The 22,301-nt window shown below is 40.3% G+C and overlaps 1 protein-coding gene across 1 annotated transcript; it reads right to left on the bottom strand.

Annotated features, from left to right (window-relative positions):
- Positions 1–655: 655 nt before the first annotated feature.
- Positions 656–16,439, bottom strand: LOC138368001 (GATA zinc finger domain-containing protein 14-like). Its single transcript, XM_069330292.1, has 4 exons — positions 16,415–16,439; positions 8,640–8,816; positions 6,713–6,902; positions 656–2,249 (listed from the first exon to the last, which is right to left on the bottom strand). The coding sequence occupies exons 1-4, from the start codon at positions 16,437–16,439 to the stop codon at positions 656–658; spliced, it is 1,986 nt and encodes a 661-aa protein (XP_069186393.1).
- Between the last annotated feature and the right edge of the window lie 5,862 nt (positions 16,440–22,301).

The raw sequence follows: 22,301 nt of genomic DNA, 5'->3' as shown, positions 1-22,301 counted from the left end.
CCATATAAAAGTCTTGAAAGTCTGGCTCCCTGCCCTCCAGCTGTAGTTAACCATATACAAGTCTTGAAAGTCTGTCTCCTCGGCCTCCAGCTGTAGTTAACCATATACAAGTCTTGAAAGTCTGGCTCCCTGCCCTCCAGCTGTAGTTAACCATATACAAGTCTTGAAAGTCTGTCTCCTCGGCCTCCAGCTGTAGTTAACCATATACAAGTCTTGAAAGTCTGGCTCCCTGCCCTCCAGTTGTGGTTAACCATATAAAAGTCTTGAAAGTCTGGCTCCCTGCCCTCCAGCTGTAGTTAACCATATACAAGTCTTGAAAGTCTGGCTCCCTGCCCTCCAGTTGTGGTTAACCATATGAAAGTCTTGAAAGTCTGGCTCCTCAGACTGTAGGAAGGCAGGGGCATCCAGCGGCATCCCAAACGGATGTGCATGATTCATTTTCTTTGCACAATATGGATATATAATTTAAGCTTCAGTTCCTCTAGTCGTTTATTGTGTGGTAGTTGATAGTTGTTGTTGTTGATATGGTAGTTTAAGCAATTGTAGTGGTAGTAATAGTAGTGGTAGTTTTTGTTGTCGTGGTAGTTAATATATGTTGTCGTTGTGGTAGTTTATTGTGTTGTTGTCGTGGTAGTGGTTGTTGTTGTTGTGGTAGTTAATATATGTTGTCGTTGTGGTAGTTTATTTTGTTGTTGTCGTGGTAGGGGTTGTTGTTGTTGTTGTCGTGGTAGTTTATGTTGTGGTTGAGAAGGTGATGGTTAATGTTGTTGTTGAAGTAGTTGAGGAGGTGGTAGTTGATGTTGTTGTTGTTGTCGCGATTGTTGATTTTGTTTTTGTAGTAGTTGTTTTTGTTGTCGTAGTTGATGTTGTTGTTGTGGAGGTGGTAGTTGTTGTGGTAGTTGATGTTGTGGTTGTTGAAGTTGTAGTTGATGTTGTGGTTGTTGAAGTGGTAGTTGATGTTGTGGTTGTTGAAGTGGTAGTTGATGTTGTGGTTGTTGAAGTGGTAGCTGATGTTGTGGTTGAGGTGGTGGTTGATGTTGTTGTTGTAGAGGAGGTGGTTGATGTTGTGGTTGTTGATGTAGTAGTTGTGGAGGTGGTAGTTGATGTTGTGGTAGATGAAGTTGTGGTTATGGAGGTGGTGGTTGATGTTGTTGTTGTGGAAGTGGTAGTTGATGTAGTGGTTGTGGATGTGGAAGTGGTAGTTGATGCTGTGGTTGTGGAGGTAGTAGATGATGTTGTGGTTGTAGAGGTGGTAGTTGATGTTGTTGATGTAGAGGTTGTAGTTGATGTTGTGGTTGATGTAGTAGTTGTGGAGGTGGTAGTTGATGATGTGGTTGTAAAGGTAGTAGTTGATGTTGTGGTTATTGAAGTGGTAGTTGATGTTGTAGTGGTGGTAGACGATGTTGTGGTTGTTGAAGTGGTAGTTGATGTTGTAGTTGTGGAGGCAGTAGTTGATATTGTTGTTGTGGAGGTGGTGGTTGATGTTGAGGTTGTTGAAGTGGTAGTTGGTGTTGTTCCAATTATTATGATTGAAGTTATGCTCGTTGTAGAGGTTGATGTTGTTCCAGTTGTTGTGGTTGATGTTGTTCCAGTTGTTGTGGTTGATGTTGTTCCAGTTGCTGTGGTTGATGTTGTTCCAGTTGTTGTGGTTGATGTTGTTCCAGTTGCTGTGGTTGATGTTCCAGTTGCTGTGGTTGATGTTGTTCCAGTTGCTGTGGTTGATGTTCCAGTTGCTGTGGTTGATGTTGTTCCAGTTGTTGTGGTTGATGTTGTTCCAGTTGCTGTGGTTGATGTTGTTCCAGTTGCTGTGGTTGATGTTGTTCCAGTTGTTGTGGTTGATGTTGTTCCAGTTGCTGTGGTTGATGTTCCAGTTGCTGTGGTTGATGTTGTTCCAGTTGTTGTGGTTGATGTTGTTCCAGTTGCTGTGGTTGATGTTGTTCCAGTTGTTGTGGTTGATGTTGTTCCAGTTGCTGTGGTTGATGTTCCAGTTGCTGTGGTTGATGTTGTTCCAGTTGTTGTGGTTGATGTTGTTCCAGTTGTTGTGGTTGATGTTGTTCCAGTTGCTGTGGTTGATGTTGTTCCAGTTGTTGTGGTTGATGTTGTTCCAGTTGCTGTGGTTGATGTTCCAGTTGCTGTGGTTGATGTTGTTCCAGTTGTTGTGGTTGATGTTGTTCCAGTTGCTGTGGTTGATGTTGTTCCAGTTGTTGTGGTTGATGTTGTTCCAGTTGCTGTGGTTGATGTTCCAGTTGCTGTGGTTGATGTTGTTCCAGTTGTTGTGGTTGATGTTGTTCCAGTTGTTGTGGTTGATGTTGTTCCAGTTGTTGTGGTTGATGTTGTTCCAGTTGTTGTGGTTGATGTTGTTCCAGTTGCTGTGGTTGATGTTGTTCCAGTTGTTGTGGTTGATGTTGTTCCAGTTGTTGTGGTTGATGTTGTTCCAGTTGCTGTGGTTGATGTTGTTCCAGTTGCTGTGGTTGATGTTGTTCCAGTTGTTGTGGTTGATGTTGTTCCAGTTGTTGTGGTTGATGTTGTTCCAGTTGCTGTGGTTGATGTTGTTCCAGTTGCTGTGGTTGATGTTGTTCCAGTTGTTGTGGTTGATGTTGTTCCAGTTGTTGTGGTTGATGTTGTTCCAGTTGCTGTGGTTGATGTTGTTCCAGTTGCTGTGGTTGTTGATAGGGTCGTTGTGGTGCTTGTTGTTGTTCCAATTTGATTGGTTGATATCACTGTCCCGGAATTTGTGGTCTGACCTGATGGGTTTGTGGTCTGACCTGATGGGTTTGTGGTCTGACCTGATAGATTTGTGGTCTGACCTGATGGGTTTGTTGTCTGACCTGATGGGTTTGTGGTCTGACCTGATGGGTTTGTGGTCTGACCTGATGGGTTTGTGGTCTGACCTGATAGATTTGTGGTCTGACCTGATGGGTTTGTTGTCTGACCTGATGGGTTTGTGGTCTGACCTGATGGGTTTGTGGTCTGACCTGATGGGTTTGTGGTCTGACCTGATAGATTTGTGGTCTGACCTGATGGGTTTGTTGTCTGACCTGATGGGTTTGTGGTCTGACCTGATGGGTTTGTTGTCTGACCTGATAGATTTGTGGTCTGACCTGATGGGTTTGTTGTCTGACCTGATGGGTTTGTGGTCTGACCTGATAGATTTGTGGTCTGACCTGATGGGTTTGTTGTCTGACCTGATGGGTTTGTGGTCTGACCTGATGGGTTTGTGGTCTGACCTGATGGGTTTGTGGTCTGACCTGATGGGTTTGTGGTCTGACCTGATGGGTTTGTTGTCTGACCTGATAGATTTGTGGTCTGACCTGATGGGTTTGTTGTCTGACCTGATGGGTTTGTGGTCTGACCTGATAGATTTGTGGTCTGACCTGATGGGTTTGTTGTCTGACCTGATGGGTTTGTGGTCTGACCTGATGGGTTTGTGGTCTGACCTGATGGGTTTGTGGTCTGACCTGATAGATTTGTGGTCTGACCTGATGGGTTTGTTGTCTGACCTGATGGGTTTGTGGTCTGACCTGATGGGTTTGTGGTCTGACCTGATGGGTTTGTGGTCTGACCTGATAGATTTGTGGTCTGACCTGATGGGTTTGTTGTCTGACCTGATGGGTTTGTGGTCTGACCTGATGGGTTTGTTGTCTGACCTGATGGGTTTGTGGTCTGACCTGATAGATTTGTGGTCTGACCTGATGGGTTTGTTGTCTGACCTGATGGGTTTGTGGTCTGACCTGATGGGTTTGTGGTCTGACCTGATGGGTTTGTGGTCTGACCTGATGGGTTTGTGGTCTGACCTGATGGGTTTGTTGTCTGACCTGATAGATTTGTGGTCTGACCTGATGGGTTTGTTGTCTGACCTGATGGGTTTGTGGTCTGACCTGATAGATTTGTGGTCTGACCTGATGGGTTTGTTGTCTGACCTGATGGGTTTGTGGTCTGACCTGATGGGTTTGTGGTCTGACCTGATGGGTTTGTGGTCTGACCTGATAGATTTGTGGTCTGACCTGATGGGTTTGTTGTCTGACCTGATGGGTTTGTGGTCTGACCTGATGGGTTTGTTGTCTGACCTGATGGGTTTGTGGTCTGACCTGATGGGTTTGTGGTCTGACCTGATGGGTTTGTGGTCTGACCTGATGGGTTTGTGGTCTGACCTGATGGGTTTGTGGTCTGACCTGATGGGTTTGTGGTCTGACCTGATGGGTTTGTGGTCTGACCTGATAGATTTGTGGTCTGACCTGATGGGTTTGTTGTCTGACCTGATGGGTTTGTTGTCTGACCTGATGGGTTTGTTGTCTGACCTGATGGGTTTGTGGTCTGACCTGATGGGTTTGTTGTCTGACCTGATGGGTTTGTTGTCTGACCTGATGGGTTTGTTGTCTGAGCTGATGGGTTTGTTGTCTGACCTGATGGGTTTGTGGTCTGACCTGATGGGTTTGTTGTCTGACCTGATGGGTTTGTTGTCTGACCTGATGGGTTTGTGGTCTAACCTGATGGGTTTGTGGTCTGACCTGATAGATTTGTGGTCTGACCTGATGGGTTTGTTGTCTGACCTGATGGGTTTGTGGTCTGACCTGATGGGTTTGTTGTCTGACCTGATGGGTTTGTGGTCTGACCTGATGGGTTTGTGGTCTGACCTGATGGGTTTGTGGTCTGACCTGATGGGTTTGTGGTCTGACCTGATGGGTTTGTGGTCTGACCTGATGGGTTTGTGGTCTGACCTGATGGGTTTGTGGTCTGACCTGATAGATTTGTGGTCTGACCTGATGGGTTTGTTGTCTGACCTGATGGGTTTGTTGTCTGACCTGATGGGTTTGTTGTCTGACCTGATGGGTTTGTGGTCTGACCTGATGGGTTTGTTGTCTGACCTGATGGGTTTGTTGTCTGACCTGATGGGTTTGTTGTCTGACCTGATGGGTTTGTTGTCTGACCTGATGGGTTTGTGGTCTGACCTGATGGGTTTGTTGTCTGACCTGATGGGTTTGTTGTCTGACCTGATGGGTTTGTGGTCTGACCTGATGGGTTTGTGGTCTGACCTGATAGATTTGTGGTCTGACCTGATGGGTTTGTTGTCTGACCTGATGGGTTTGTTGTCTGACCTGATGGGTTTGTGGTCTGACCTGATGGGTTTGTTGTCTGTCCTGATGGATTTGTGGTCTGACCTGATGGGTTTGTGGTCTGACCTGATGAGTTTGTGGTCTGACCTGATAGATTTGTGGTCTGACCTGATGGGATTGTGGTCTGACCTGATAGTTTTGTGGTCTGACCTGATGGGTTTGTTGTCTGACCTGATGGGTTTGTTGTCTGACCTGATGGGTTTGTTGTCTGACCTGATGGGTTTGTTGTCTGACCTGATGGGTTGTCTGACCTGATGGGTTTGTTGTCTGACCTGATGGGTTTGTTGTCTGACCTGATGGGTTTGTTGTCTGACCTGATGGGTTTATGGTCTGACCTGATGGGTTTGTGGTCTGACCTGATAGATTTGTGGTCTGACCTGATGGGTTTGTTGTCTGACCTGATGGGTTTGTTGTCTGACCTGATGGGTTTGTGGTCTGACCTGATGGGTTTGTTGTCTGTCCTGATGGATTTGTGGTCTGACCTGATGGGTTTGTTGTCTGACCTGATGGGTTTGTGGTCTGACCTGATGGGTTTGTGGTCTGACCTGATAGATTTGTGGTCTGACCTGATGGGTTTGTGGTCTGACCTGATAGATTTGTGGTCTGACCTGATGGGTTTGTTGTCTGACCTGATGGGTTTGTGGTCTGACCTGATGGGTTTGTGGTCTGACCTGATGGGTTTGTGGTCTGACCTGATAGATTTGTGGTCTGACCTGATGGGTTTGTTGTCTGACCTGATGGGTTTGTGGTCTGACCTGATGGGTTTGTGGTCTGACCTGATGGGTTTGTGGTCTGACCTGATAGATTTGTGGTCTGACCTGATGGGTTTGTTGTCTGACCTGATGGGTTTGTGGTCTGACCTGATGGGTTTGTTGTCTGACCTGATAGATTTGTGGTCTGACCTGATGGGTTTGTTGTCTGACCTGATGGGTTTGTGGTCTGACCTGATAGATTTGTGGTCTGACCTGATGGGTTTGCTGTCTGACCTGATGGGTTTGTGGTCTGACCTGATGGGTTTGTTGGTCTGACCTGATGGGTTTGTGGTCTGACCTGATGGGTTTGTGGTCTGACCTGATGGGTTTGTTGTCTGACCTGATAGATTTGTGGTCTGACCTGATGGGTTTGTTGTCTGACCTGATGGGTTTGTGGTCTGACCTGATAGATTTGTGGTCTGACCTGATGGGTTTGTTGTCTGACCTGATGGGTTTGTGGTCTGACCTGATGGGTTTGTGGTCTGACCTGATGGGTTTGTGGTCTGACCTGATAGATTTGTGGTCTGACCTGATGGGTTTGTTGTCTGACCTGATGGGTTTGTGGTCTGACCTGATGGGTTTGTTGTCTGACCTGATGGGTTTGTGGTCTGACCTGATGGGTTTGTGGTCTGACCTGATGGGTTTGTGGTCTGACCTGATAGGATTTGTGGTCTGACCTGATGGGTTTGTTGTCTGACCTGATGGGTTGTGGTCTGACCTGATAGGGTTTGTGGTCTGACCTGATGGGTTTTGTGGTCTGACCTGATGGTTTGTGGTCTGACCTGATGGGTTTGTTGTCTGACCTGATGGGTTTTGTGTCTGACCTGATAGGATTTGTGGTCTGACCTGATGGGTTTGTTGTCTGACCTGATGGGTTTGTTGTCTGACCTGATGGGTTTTGTTGTCTGACCTGATGGGTTTGTTGTCTGACCTGATTGGGTTTGTGTCTGACCTGATGGGTTTGTGGTCTGACCTGATGGGTTTGTTGTCTGACCTGATGGGTTTGTGGTCTGACCTGATGGGTTTGTGGTCTGACCTGATGGGTTTGTGGTTTGACCTGATGGGATTTGTGGTCCTGACCTGATGGGTTGTGGTCTGACCTGATGGGTTTGTTGTCTGACCTGATGGGTTTGTTGTCTGACCTGATGGGTTTGTGGTCTGACCTGATGGGTTTGTGGTCTGACCTGATGGGTTTGTGGTCTGACCTGATGGGTTTGTGGTCTGACCTGATGGGTTTGTGGTCTGACCTGATGGGTTTGTGGTCTGACCTGATGGGTTTGTGGTCTGACCTGATAGATTTGTGGTCTGACCTGATGGGTTTGTTGTCTGACCTGATGGGTTTGTTGTCTGACCTGATGGGTTTGTTGTCTGACCTGATGGGTTTGTGGTCTGACCTGATGGGTTTGTTGTCTGACCTGATGGGTTTGTTGTCTGACCTGATGGGTTTGTTGTCTGACCTGATGGGTTTGTTGTCTGACCTGATGGGTTTGTGGTCTGACCTGATGGGTTTGTTGTCTGACCTGATGGGTTTGTTGTCTGACCTGATGGGTTTGTGGTCTGACCTGATGGGTTTGTGGTCTGACCTGATAGATTTGTGGTCTGACCTGATGGGTTTGTTGTCTGACCTGATGGGTTTGTTGTCTGACCTGATGGGTTTGTGGTCTGACCTGATGGGTTTGTTGTCTGTCCTGATGGATTTGTGGTCTGACCTGATGGGTTTGTTGTCTGACCTGATGGGTTTGTGGTCTGACCTGATGGGTTTGTGGTCTGACCTGATAGATTTGTGGTCTGACCTGATGGGTTTGTGGTCTGACCTGATAGTTTTGTGGTCTGACCTGATGGGTTTGTTGTCTGACCTGATGGGTTTGTTGTCTGACCTGATGGGTTTGTTGTCTGACCTGATGGGTTTGTTGTCTGACCTGATGGGTTGTCTGACCTGATGGGTTTGTTGTCTGACCTGATGGGTTTGTTGTCTGACCTGATGGGTTTGTTGTCTGACCTGATGGGTTTGTGGTCTGACCTGATGGGTTTGTGGTCTGACCTGATAGATTTGTGGTCTGACCTGATGGGTTTGTTGTCTGACCTGATGGGTTTGTTGTCTGACCTGATGGGTTTGTGGTCTGACCTGATGGGTTTGTTGTCTGTCCTGATGGATTTGTGGTCTGTCCTGATGGATTTGTGGTCTGACCTGATGGGTTTGTTGTCTGACCTGATGGGTTTGTTGTCTGTCCTGATGGGTTTGTTGTCTGACCTGATGGGTTTGTTGTCTGACCTGATGGGTTTGTTGTCTGACCTGATGGGTTTGTTGTCTGACCTGATGGGTTTGTTGTCTGACCTGATGGATTTGTGGTCTGACCTGATGGGTTTGTTGTCTGACCTGATAGGTTTGTTGTCTGACCTGATGGGTTTGTTGTCTGTCCTGATGGATTTGTGGTCTGACCTGATGGGTTTGTTGTCTGTCCTGATGGATTTGTGGTCTGACCTGATGGGTTTGTTGTCTGACCTGATGGGTTTGTTGTCTGTCCTGATGGGTTTGTTGTCTGACCTGATGGGTTTGTTGTCTGACCTGATGGGTTTGTTGTCTGACCTGATGGATTTGTTGTCTGACCTGATGGATTTGTGGTTTGACCTGATGGGTTTGTTGTCTGACCTGATGGATTTGTTGTCTGTCCTGATGGATTTGTTGTCTGACCTGATGGGTTTGTTGTCTGTCCTGATGGATTTGTGGTCTGACCTGATGGGTTTGTCTGGCCTGATGGATTTGTAGTCTGACCTGATGGGTTTGTTGTCTGACCTGATGGATTTGTGGTCTGACCTGATGGGTTTGTTGTCTGCCCTGATGAATTTGTTGTCTGACCTGATGGATTTGTTGTCTGACCTGATGGATTAGTTGTCTGACCTGATGGGTTTGTTTGACCAGTCTGATGTGTTGTCGACTGTTCAACATTACCTGGAAAAATGAAATAATTAAAAATTCATTAGGTCAATCCTTTACGTAACCCACTTTCTTGATATTCCCTAAGGTATATATATATATATATATATATATATATATATATATATATATATATATATATATATATATATATATATATATATATATATATATATATATATATATATATATATATATATATATATATATATATATATATATATTATTAAATATGACCGAAAAAGTAAGATAAATAATTCTAACACGATTTTTCTCAATCTTTCGTACATTTCTTTTCACTGTTGGAGGTAATTCAAAAATCAATTCTCCAAAATTCATTTTTATTTCTAGTCTGACGCGACACTTGAGCGCGTTTCGTAAAACTTATTACATTTTCAAAGACTTTACACATACACAACTGAATAGAACTTACATATCTCCGATTTGTTTATATCTACATTTGAGTGAGGTGGATGGGGTGAGGTGGTATTTAATAGGGTATTAATTTCATCAACACAAGACAGAACACGAAACAATGGGTATTTGAAATGGAAGTGATTGTAGAAAGCCTATTGGTCCATATTTCTTGATGCTTCTATATTAGAGCGGAGTCTTGAGGTGGGTAGAATATAGTTGTGCATTAATTGGCTGTTGATTGCTGGTGTTGATTTCTTAATGTGCAGTGCCTCGCAAACGTCAAGCCGTCTGCTATCGCTGTATCTATCGATGATTTCTGTGTTGTTTACTAGGATTTCTCTGGCGATGGTTTGGTTGTGGGAAGAGATTATATGTTCCTTAATGGAGCCCTGTTGCTTATGCATCGTTAAACGCCTAGAAAGAGATGTTGTTGTCTTGCCTATATACTGGGTTTTTTGGAGCTTACAGTCCCCAAGTGGGCATTTGAAGGCTTGGGTTTTACGAAACGCGCTCAAGTGTCGCGTCAGACTATAAATAAAAATGAATTTTGGAGAATTGATTTTTGAATTACCTCCAACAGTGAAAAGAAATGTACGAAAGATTGAGAAAATTCGTGTTAGAATTATTAATCTTACTTTTTCGGTCATATTTAATAATATATGTCTACAGGAAAGACTGCTACCAAAATATAATAATATATATATATATATATATATATATATATATATATATATATATATATATATATATATATATATATATATATATATATAAATATATATATATATATATATATATATATATATATATATATATATATATATATATATATATATATATATATATATATATATATATATATATATTATTAAATATGACCGAAAAAGTAAGATTAATAATTCTAACACGAATTTTCTCAATCTTTCGTACATTACGCTTCACTGTTGGAGGTAAATCAAAAATCACTTCTCCAAAATTCAAAAATCCATTCAAAATCAAATTCAAAATTAAATTCAAAATCTCCAAAAATCACTTCTCCAATATATATATATATATATATATATATATATATATATATATATATATATATATATATATATATATATATATAAATATTTATATATATATATATATATATATATATATATATATATATATATATATATATATATATATATATATATATATTATTAAATATGACCGAAAAAGTAAGATTAATAATTCTAACACGAATTTTCTCAATCTTTCGTACATTACGCTTCACTGTTGGAGGTAAATCAAAAATCACTTCTCCAAAATTCATTTTTATTTCTAGTCTGACGCGACACGGGCGCGTTTCGTAAAACTTATTACATTTTCAAAGACTTCACAAATACACAACTGATTAGAACTTACGTATCTCTGATTTTATATCTACATTTGAGTGAGGTGGGAGAGGTGATGTGGCATTAACACAAGACAGAACAAGAGGGGATATTAATAGGGTATTAAAAGTATCAACACAAGACAGAACAGAAACAATGGGTATTGAATAGAAGTGTTTGTAGAAAGCCTATTGGTCCATATTTCTTGATGCTTCTATATTGGAGCGGAGTCTTGAGGTGGGTAGAATATAGTTGTGCAATAATTGGCTGTTGATTGCTGGTGTTGACTTATTGATGTGTAGTGCCTCGCAAACGTCAAGCCGCCTGCTATCGCTGTATCTATCGATGATTTCTGTGTTGTTTACTAGGATTTCTCTGGCGATGGTTTGGTTATGGGAAGAGATTATATGTTCCTTAATGGAGCCCTGTTGCTTATGCATCGTTAAACGCCTAGAAAGAGATGTTGTTGTCTTGCCTATATACTGGGTTTTTTGGAGCTTACAGTCCCCAAGTGGGCATTTGAAGGCATAGACGGCGTTAGTCTCTTTTAAAGCGTTCTGTTTTGTGTCTGGAGAGATGGCTTCCTGAACCTTGCAGGAATTAACCTCACTGAGGACCAAGTCACTCTCCTAAATCTGGGCATAAACTGTCATGTTATGTCCAGACCGAGTGAAATGGCCCGGAAAGTAGAGTTGGAAATTCTGTTGGACGACATATTCGACCTCGAGACACAAAAGAAGGTCACTACCAAAGATACCTTACAAGCAGAACTTATTGCAGAAGGAGGAAAGAATCGAGGCAACTACAGAAGCACCATACTGTCCCCCGAGCTTAAAGCGGCAGCTAAAAGCCTTTGTGAGAACAAGGAGATAGTTGTCAGGAGAGGTGACAAGTCGCCAATATATGTCATTCTTAAAAAAGACGAATATCTGGCGAAAATGAACATCATACTCTCTGACCAAACTAAGTTCCAAAGGGTAACGAAGGACACTACAGCCGAATTAAAAGCAAAGGTCAACAAACTGATCGAAACTGTGAACGCCAAGAAATCCGGACTCCACCTGCCAAAGATCATTGGGGAATATAAACCTGGATATGCGTATGGAAATGTCAAGACGCACAAGCCTGGAAACCCACTTCGGCCAATCATTAGCCAGATACCCACACCCACGTACAGACTGGCGAAGCGACTCAACGGCCTGCTGACTCCTTATGTTCCTTGCGCCTTCAGCCTGAAGTCTCCAAAGGAATTTGTGGACTTACTGCGGGGCACACGGGCCACAGGGATAAGAGCCTCGTTGGACGTAGAATCGCTGTTTACCAACGTACCTGTGGACGAGACAATCGGAATGATAGCCGACAGAGTGTATCGTGATCCAGCCTGTACTCCTGTTGACATGCCAGAAAGTATTCTGAGGAAACTACTCCAAGCTTGTACTAAAGAGGCACCCTTCTTGAGCCCGGATGGGCACATGTATAAGCAAGTAGATGGGGTCGCCATGGGTTCTCCCCTAGGTGTCCTGTTTGCAAACTTCTACATGGGTACCATCGAGCAAAAAGTCTTAGTCGACATGAACTTGAAACCGGCCATATACTGCAGGTATGTTGACATTTTTACACAGGTACCTGATGTCAGACATCTGCAGGAGCTGAAGGAGGCATTTGAGCAGAGTTCCGTGCTGCGTTTCACTTACGAGACGGAAAAGGATGGGAAGCTGCCTTTTCTAGATGTAACAGTCATGGAAAAGGGCGGAGGTTTCCACACTGCAGTCTACACTAAGGAAACAAACATAGGAATGTGCCTAAATGCCAACAGCGACTGCCCTGACAGGTACAAGAGGAGTGTTGTTAACGCATACGTCGACCGTGCTCTCAGCCACAGCTCAGAATGGAAGCAAGTCGACGAAGAACTCTGTAGGGTAAGGCAGGTCCTAGTCAATAACGGCTTCTCCAATGGTTTCATCGAAGACATCATAAGAAGGAAAGTGAAAAGCCATGCAACCTCTGAAGAGACAACTAACACAACACCTATACCCCCTATTAGACTATTTTACATGAACTTCTTTTCCACAGCTCATAAAACGGAGGAAAGGGTCCTGAAAGATATTGTTAATAGAAACGTTATCCCTACAGACAAAAATCAGAGGATACAACTGACGATTTACTATAAAACCAGAAAAACGGCCAGCCTACTCATGAGAAACTCTCCAGACACAAAACAGAACGCTTTAAAAGAGATTAACGTCGTCTATGCCTTCAAATGCCCACTTGGGGACTGTAAGCTCCAAAAAACCCAGTATATAGGCAAGACAACAACATCTCTTTCTAGGCGTTTAACGATGCATAAGCAACAGGGCTCCATTAAGGAACATATAATCTCTTCCCATAACCAAACCATCGCCAGAGAAATCCTAGTAAACAACACAGAAATCATCGATAGATACAGCGATAGCAGGCGGCTTGACGTTTGCGAGGCACTACACATCAAGAAGTCAACACCAGCAATCAACAGCCAATTATTGCACAACTATATTCTACCCACCTCAAGACTCCGCTCCAATATAGAAGCATCAAGAAATATGGACCAATAGGCTTTCTACAAACACTTCTATTCAATACCCATTGTTTCTGTTCTGTCTTGTGTTGATACTTTTAATACCCTATTAATATCCCCTCTTGTTCAGTCTTGTGTTAATGCCACATCACCCCTCCCACCTCACTCAAATGTAGATATAAAATCAGAGATACGTAAGTTCTAATCAGTTGTGTATTTGTGAAGTCTTTGAAAATGTAATAAGTTTTACGAAACGCGCCCGTGTCGCGTCAGACTAGAAATAAAAATGAATTTTGGAGAAGTGATTTTTGATTTACCTCCAACAGTGAAGCGTAATGTACGAAAGATTGAGAAAATTCGTGTTAGAATTATTAATCTTACTTTTTCGGTCATATTTAATAATATATGTCTACAGGAAAGACTGCTACCAAAATATACTAATATATATATATATATATATATATATATATATATATATATATATATATATATATATATATATATTTATATATATATATATATATATATATATATATATATATATATATATATATATATATATATATATGTATCCCGTTTTCCCTCTTTTCCTTACTTCTCTCCCTTTCCCTGTCTTTAAGTTTGTCTCAGTCTCCACTCTGTGTGGTGCTGTCTGTCCGTCTCTGCGCGTTTTTCTGTTTATCGTCCTGTATGGCATAATTTCCATCTTTCTCTACCACATAACATTGCTTGTGTTCATTTGCACTTAACTGGTCGCTATACCAGGTATATACCCTCTTAACCATCCCTACCTTAGTCTCCGTCATGACCCTATCGATGTATACATAACTACTCAGGGTGTAACCCCACGGCCCTGACCTACCTTTACATTAATATCACACTTGTCAGTCATCGTAATGTTGACTCCTACACATACTGTGCTTCTTACATAAAACTTCCACACTTTTAAAAACACTTCCTTAATAACACTTGCTCATCACTCTGGCGAGTACCGTTAACTTTGGATTTTAATGTTTCAAGATCATCACTGACATGAACACAATTCAATCTTTCTAACTAGTCGTCACTGTAATCTGTCTCCCTGAAACTATTTGTTCTACATTCCCTCTTCCTGATCATGGCAGACAATTTTCCTAGTAATTTCTTATGCTCTTTCTATTACTATATTGCCAACGTAGTTTTGTATATATATTTGCTCGTTAGTCAAGTCACTTAGTTTATGATTGTCAAGCAGTTTTAGGTAAGTACATAACCTGATATTTTTCTTTATTTAGGCTTATCTGTAAATAGTTATTTGCATATTTTCAATTATTAAACAATATTTTCAGTGAGCCACAAAGTTCTTGGGTGTGTAACATTAGGATGCAATAAAACTTGTGTTTTGTTGGATACTTACTTTGACAGCAGATACAATCGTCTCCGGAGCAATGGTAGTAGGTGAGAGGTACACGACAGTCCGTCTTGTGTGTACAGATGCCGGGACAGGCAGCTGTGTGAGGACAGGTTGGATGGTGTCTGGTGCAGCACCTGCAGCCCCGGCCACCACAGCCTCCAGCCACCTCACGCTCCTCTCCCTTACACGCAGACTTGCACACTCCCCGGCTCTCCTCGCACCGCTCAGACCGCCTACACTCTGTTCAATCATCTTAACTTTTCAGAATATCGAATCTCACAAGAAAATGATCGAAGAATATACGTTCATTTTATGCAACTATCATTGCGAAAATTATTAATTTTTATAAATCAAAATTGATCCTACAAAATTAGCAACTATTAAACCCGAGTACGAGAGAGGCAAGTCTAATACAAATTAAACTAAAATATGTATCGTGTGCATGATTAGATGTCCCAGCTACCCAGATGCCAATAGCCAGTAAACTATAAGAACATAAGGACATGTTTGTCAAGGCAGCTCCTATCTATAACCACCCAATCCCACTCATATACATGTCAAACTCAGGCTTGAAACAATCAGGGGACCCCACTTCCACCACATAAGAACATAGCAGATCCACAAGGGCCGTGATGAGGGTTCGAACCTACGTCCTAGACGATCCCAGACGGGCTTTAATAGACTGTGCCACGATATGGTAAAAGAATTGAAACCGGTAGTGCAACTGCTCTCACACGGATCCTGCAGTCTCTCCGAGACACAAACCAGGGTTTAACACAATTCCCCCATGCAAGGTTCGAACCCTCATCACGGCCCACAAGGGTCGTGATGAGGGTTCGTTCATTTGATGTATCACGCTATTGTGATTTCTGCGTGTTATAAGAACATAAGAATAATGGTAACTGCAGAAACCCTATTGGCCCATACGAGATAGCTAATTAATAATCACCCAATTCCACTCACATACATGTCCAACCCACGCTCGAAACAATCAAGGGACTCCACTTCCACCACGTTACGTAGTAATTGGTTCCACAAATCAACAACTCTGTTACCGAACCAGTATTTACCCAGTTCTTTCCTAAATCTAAACTTATCCAATTTATACCCATTGTTTCGTGTTCTGTCTTGTGTTGATACTTTTAATCGCCTATCGCCTATCCCCTTTTTAAAATCCATTCATCCACTTGTACACTTCTATCATGTCACCTGTAACTCTTTGCCTTTATAGCGAATGTAAAATAAGCTTTGTCAATCTTTCTTCATATGACAGGTTTCTGATTTGCTGGATTAACTTTGTCATCCTACACTGGACGTGTTCTAGTGAATTTATATCCATTCTTTAGTACGGCGACCAAAACTGAACAACATAATCTTAATAGAGACTAACCAGAGCAAGATATAGCTGAAGAACAACACCAGGTGACTTATTAGTAATGCTTCGATTAATAAATCCCAGTGTCCTATTTGCCGTATGACGAACATTTGTGCATTGATTTTTTGGTTTTAAATTCTTACTAATCATAACTTTCAGATCCCTTTCGCAATCTCACTTCGCCATCTCAACACCCTCTAGCTCGTGTCTTGTAAATATATCATCATTACCTAGCCTCAGAACCTTACATTTGTCAGCATTAAACTGCATCTGTCAATCTTTTGACCATTTCAAACACCTATTTAGATCGTCTTGAAGTGATAGAGAGACTTTTTCCATGTTTATTTCCCTCCCAATTTTTGTATCATCGGCAAATTTGCAATTATTGCTGCTCAAACCTAAATCTAAATCATTTATATATATTATTAATAGCAGAGGTCCCTGGACAGAGCCTTGAGGCACTCCACGTACAACACCTTCCCACTCTGACTTAACCCCATTTATACTTACTCTTTGTATCCTTTGGTATAGCCATGCCCTAATCCAACTTAATAAAGTATCAAATTTCATTGAGCATCTAACTTTTTAATCAGTCTTTCATGTGGCACTTTGTCAAAAGCTTTGCTAAAGTCAAGGTACTTAACATCACATACCTTACTTCTATCAACTGCCTCAACTATGCTGGAATAAAATGATAGCAAATTTGTTAAACATAAACGGCCATCAGTAAAACCATGTTGTGAATCATTTATCAAATTATGTTTTTCAAGGGGGAAGACGAATGGTATTTGCAATTATCTATTCAATTCACTTTCACACAATAGATCTAAAGGTAATTGGCCCTATAGTTTGACGCTAGTGATCTATCTCTTTTCTTAAAAATTGGTACCACATTAGCAACCTTCCATGACTCTGGCACTTTGCCTGACTTAGGCAGAGTGATTTAATGATTTATTTAATATGGTAGACAATGGCTTGCAAAGCTCCTCTTTGCATTTGTTAAGCATCCCTGGAAAACACTTCGGCTGGCCCTGGAAATTTCTTTGGCATGAGTTTCACTATTTGTTTAAAAACATCCTCCCTGTTAACTGCTAAACTAGTCAACCTGTCCTCTTCCCCACCTATATAGACTGGTTCGGCTGAAGGCATAATGTTCAGTTCTACTTTAGTAAATACAGAGATAAAATATTTATTAAAAATACTACACATCTCTTTGTCATTATCAGTTATCTGACCTGTCTCAGTTTTTAATGGACCTACCCTTTCCCTAATCTTTGTTCGATATAACTTAAAAAGAACTTTAAGATTTGTCTTTGCTTGCAAAGCGAACTATGCGAACTTCATAGTTTCTTTTTTGCCCTTCTTTTCTCTTTTTTAACATTTCTAACCAGTTGGACGAATTCTTATTCTAAACTTACTTCCCCATTCTTAATCCTTTTGTATCAAGTTCTCTTTCTACCTATAAGATTCTTCAGATCCTTTGTTATCCATTTTGGGTCATTATTATTCGATCTATTCAATTTGTATGGTCAACTACGTTCTTGTGCTTTGCTTAGTATATTTTTAAAATAAGCTAAATTTTAATTCACATTGAAATCCCTTTTTACCTCACCCATCACTGGGTTCACGTCTCGCTCCAAGACCAGCCCACCCCCAATGCCCAGGACTTTCCAATTATTTCACCCAAACAATTTCTTAGATCGTTAAACTCTGCTTTTCGAAAATCTGGCACTTTAACAGAATATTCCCCTACAAATCAATTCCATTCTATGTCAAATTTAATTTCTTTGTGATCACATCATTAGCTCACTCATTATTTCGATTTCATTAATTTGTGTTTCCATGTTAGTTATCAATAAGTCTAAAATATTATTTTCCCGCGTTGGTTCCTTAATGTATTGCTTAAGAAAGCAATAGTCAATAAATTACAGAAAATCTTCTGCTTCATTATTCCCTGTTCTGTTATTCCAGTTTATTCCACTAAAATTAAAGTCACCAATGACAGAAATACTGTTTGCCCCTAGATGCTCTAGATATTTCATCCCATACATGCTTTGCTTCCATTGTGTCTAAGATTGTTGGTCTGTATATAACTCCTGTTATAAGATTATTTTTTTTTTCGTTTAATTCTAGCCAGATAGATTCTGTGTGTGGCTCAGTTTTGATTCCCTCTTGGAGACTACATTTAAAATTTTCTCTAACATATATGGCTACTCCCTCTCCTTGTCTAATATATCTGTCTGTGTAAAATAGTTTACATACGTTTAGTTGATATTCAGCTAATAGTTCTCTGTTTTCTACATTCATCTATGTTTCGATAAGTGCAATAATATCTATTGTTTCTGTGCAGACAAGAGCATTTAAATCGTTTATTTTGTTTCTTAGACTCCCACTGTTCGTGTAATATACATTAAGTGTACTGTTATTTTGAGGGCCTTCTCTTTCCCTGTTAATTTTGCCATTTTTTCCCCTCCAACACATAATTTTATTGCCGCCTTTCTCCATATCAATTTCCATACCACTCTCTATTAACAGTTTAAACCCAAACAAACCCCCTCCACCTACAGGCTCCGACGAGTTGGCAACAACAACAACCCCAGCCCAGGATAAATGCACCCCTATCCCGAGCGTACATGTTATTCCTTCCATAGAAGTGTTCCCAGTTATCAATGAAGGATATTGCATTTGATTTACAATATTTGTCCAGTCGGCATTTGACACCAAGTGCCCTCGACAACCATACATTTCCAGCTGCCTTTCTTGGAAGAATGCCACATGTGGCCGGGATTCCTCTACTGCTCCTAATTCTATGGCTACCTAAAACTTCTGAATAAATGCCTCACTCATAACTCGTCCTACATCCTTTCCACTAACACTGATACATATAATGGGGTTGTTCCCATTTCCAGCCATAATATCATTCATATTGTTTACTATATCCCAAATTCCTGCTCCCTGATAGCAAACCCTTAATCTGTTCCCCCTATCTTTGGCACAAAAAGCTCTATCTAAATAGCTATACATTGTTGCTCTGAAGACATCAAATTAAGAACTACTCTGCTAACTAGACGCCATTAACACACACCTTCCTTTGAACTACCAAGTTAACATTGCTAACATTCACCTGCTTTTGATCAACATTGCCAACATTCACCTTCTCTGGAACTACCAGTCCAATTATACACTAAACCTTATTTGAAACTGCACATTATTAACATACACCTTCTTTGGAACTACCAAGGTAGCTGCACATTATTAACATCTTTGGAACTACTAAGGTAGCTCCACATTAAAAACATCTTTCGAACTACCAAACTAGCTACATATTAATAACATCTTTCGAACTACCAAGCTAGCTACATATTAATAACATCTTTCGAACTACCAAGCTAGCTACATATTAATAACATCTTTGGAACTACCAAGCTAGCTACATATTAATAACATCTTTGGAACTACCGAGCTAGCTACACATGATAAATATCTTTGGAACTACCGAGCAAGCTACACATTATTAACATATTTGGAGCTACCATGCTAGCTACACATTATTAACATCTTTGGAGCTATCATGCTAGCTGCACATTATTAACATCTATGAAACTTCCAAGCTATCTACACCTTTATTTACATCTTTCGAACTACCAAGCTAGCTACATATTATTAACATCCTTTAAACTACCAAGTTAGCTACACATTATTAACATATTTGGAACTTATTAACATCTTTGGAACTAGCTACATATTATTAAGATCTTCGAAACTATCAAGAAAGGTACACATTATTAACATATTTGGAACTACCAAGTAGGCTACATATTTTGTACATCTTTGGAACTACCAAGCAAGCTACACATTATTAACCTTCAACTATGTAACTACTATGATGACCAATCCACACATCAGGAAAGTGAAGCAACGACGACATTTCGGTGATGATCGATAAAGCGTTAGCTACCCAAGAGGTGGCACGGGCATGAATACACCGTATGTGGAAGATTTATTTGGAGTGAATGTGATCTTTATTCATGAAAGGATATACTACGTTCTATATACTACCATACTATACTACGTCCCATTTTAATCGTCAGTCATTATTATGTGACAGCAATCGTGTGGGAGGACGACAATCGTGTGGGAGGAGGATTGACAGTATTTATAAGGTTTTCCAACTGCTGGACACTTGAAGGAAGAGAGGAAGGAATAAGCAAATATAAGGTGAGAGTGAGGTTAGGAGCAGGTAGGAGAAAGGTAGGAATAAGATAAAGGTAAGATTAAGATAAAGGTAAGAATAAGGTAAGATAAGAATAATGTAAGAATAAGGTAAGATAAGAATAATGTAAGAATAAGGTAAGATAAGAATAATGTAAGAATAAGGTAAGATAAGAATAATGTAAGAATAAGGTAAGATAAGAATAATGTAAGAATAAGGTAAGATAAGAATAATGTAAGAATAAGGTAAGATAAGAATAATGTAAGAATAAGGTAAGATAAGAATAATGTAAGAATAAGGTAAGATAAGAATAATGTAAGAATAAGGTAAGATAAGAATAATGTAAGAATAAGGTAAGATAAGAATAATGTAAGAATAAGGTAAGAATATTATGAATGTATGAATATGATGGATGTATGAATATGATGAATGACAAATATAGTGAGTGTAAGAAAAAAGAAGGTAAGAATTGGAGCAACGGTACGAATAAAAACAGGAGTAGGAATGACCAACATGGGCAAAGCTAAGTCAGATCGTGTTTGTTAAGAAGGTTAGAGCATTAAAGTATGTGCTGTCATTCAAATAGTTCATTAGTATGAACTACTAAACGATGTGTAGTTCACCGTCTTGGGAACTACACATCGATAACATACATATACTGACTTATAAACTACCAACCAGCCCAGACACACATCTTTGCTATATCATCAACTATTGCCGAGTTCATATTCCAATGTTTCAGTTATTATTATTAATGACGTGTCTTGCGACTTGGTAATAAACACTAGATATTGCAGTTATGGTAAAATACGAATAATATTTAATAATAATATGTTTATAATTGTGGCACATGAGGTGACAACTAATATATGATGAGCCAGTCAACACGTACTGTTATGGTGGGCGGCACAACACCGACATTTGCTGCCACGGCAACCCTTCTTAATCTCTTGCTCTTCTCGGCCACACTTAGACTTGCAGGTTCCCTTCTGTTTCTTGCACTTTTTCTTGGTTTTGCACTCTACAAGAATATATTTCATTTATTGCAAACATTTGGGGTCTTATAAAGTCTACTTAAATTGCACTTACTTACAAGAGATTAGTGCACATCTCGTGTACTTGTACTCAAGGAAAATCGACAGCATTTATTTAAATTATGTTTTGGATGACAACGAATAGGGTGTCTTATTATAAATACAGTATTGCAATGATGCTTTGAAAGTTCTGTACATATCTTTTGTACGACATTAGTTATGTAGCAGTCGAGTAATATCTGCTCAAATATCATCAAGGCTTTATTAGTGATTATTCATTTGCTAAAGACTAATAGAACTGTAGTTCCATTCGTTTTTATGTTTCTAGTTAACTTACATCGAAGACACAAAGAACTTCATATTTTATTTTAACAAATAATTAATTCTAACAGACAAAAATGTTTCAGCATATTTTTAATAAAGCCGCATTTTAATAAATATTACATTGACATTAAACTTTAAATTAAAAAATTTAAATATTTTCTTGGCAAACGAGCATTAAATAAGAGTTTATTGTACAAATACAGAGACTTGCTGCACATAAGAACTAATTTAGCCCCACAACCTGAACAACTGACTTCGTCGACAACATCATCAGTTGCATGCAAAACTGAGCATAATTAAAGGACATAAAAACACAAACTAAAACATGCACATATTACCCTTGCGATATTATAACAAATATTTTATGGTCTATAAAAATATTGTTTGACTGTATGTTGGAATTTTTGGTATAATTAAACTTAAAACAAATAAAATATTGTGAAATGTGTAATAATATATAAATAATATATCGCATAATGTAAATCACTGCTGAAATGTAAGAGGAATAGAATGATGCAAACTGCCATCAGATGACTAAACATGTCAGTTTGAGCTCATCAGTTTTGCCTATCACATTAAGTTAACATTTATACTCAACAAAAGCAGTTGAAGAACACCATCTAATATGAAGTAATATCAATACTATAATGTTAAGGATAAAGAAAGCATGCACAGTACACTCACTGGTCTTGTGCGGGGCGCAGCATCTGCAGCTTGAGGAGCCCTCACAACCTTTCTTGACCTCACGTTCACCTGCTGAGCACCGTTCATCACATCTGCCACCGTGTTTCTTACACCTTCTCGTGATCTTACACCCTGTTAAAGC

This window comes from Procambarus clarkii, chromosome 24 (assembly GCF_040958095.1).
Source record: "Procambarus clarkii isolate CNS0578487 chromosome 24, FALCON_Pclarkii_2.0, whole genome shotgun sequence".
Classification (NCBI taxonomy): domain Eukaryota; kingdom Metazoa; phylum Arthropoda; class Malacostraca; order Decapoda; family Cambaridae; genus Procambarus; species Procambarus clarkii.
This window is presented reverse-complemented; position numbering and strand designations above follow the sequence as displayed.

Bases quoted from the DNA above. Each gene is read 5' to 3' on its own strand.
- LOC138368001 (XM_069330292.1), bottom strand. From the start codon at position 16,439: ATGGCTATACCAAAGGATACAAAGA. The intron at 8,817-16,414 runs GTAAGTATAAAT...TCATTTTTCCAG, and splicing joins TATACCAAAGGATACAAAGA to GTAATGTTGAACAGTCGACA. The intron at 2,250-6,712 runs GTCAGACCACAA...CATCAACCACAG, and splicing joins TCAGACAACAAACCCATCAG to CAACTGGAACATCAACCACA.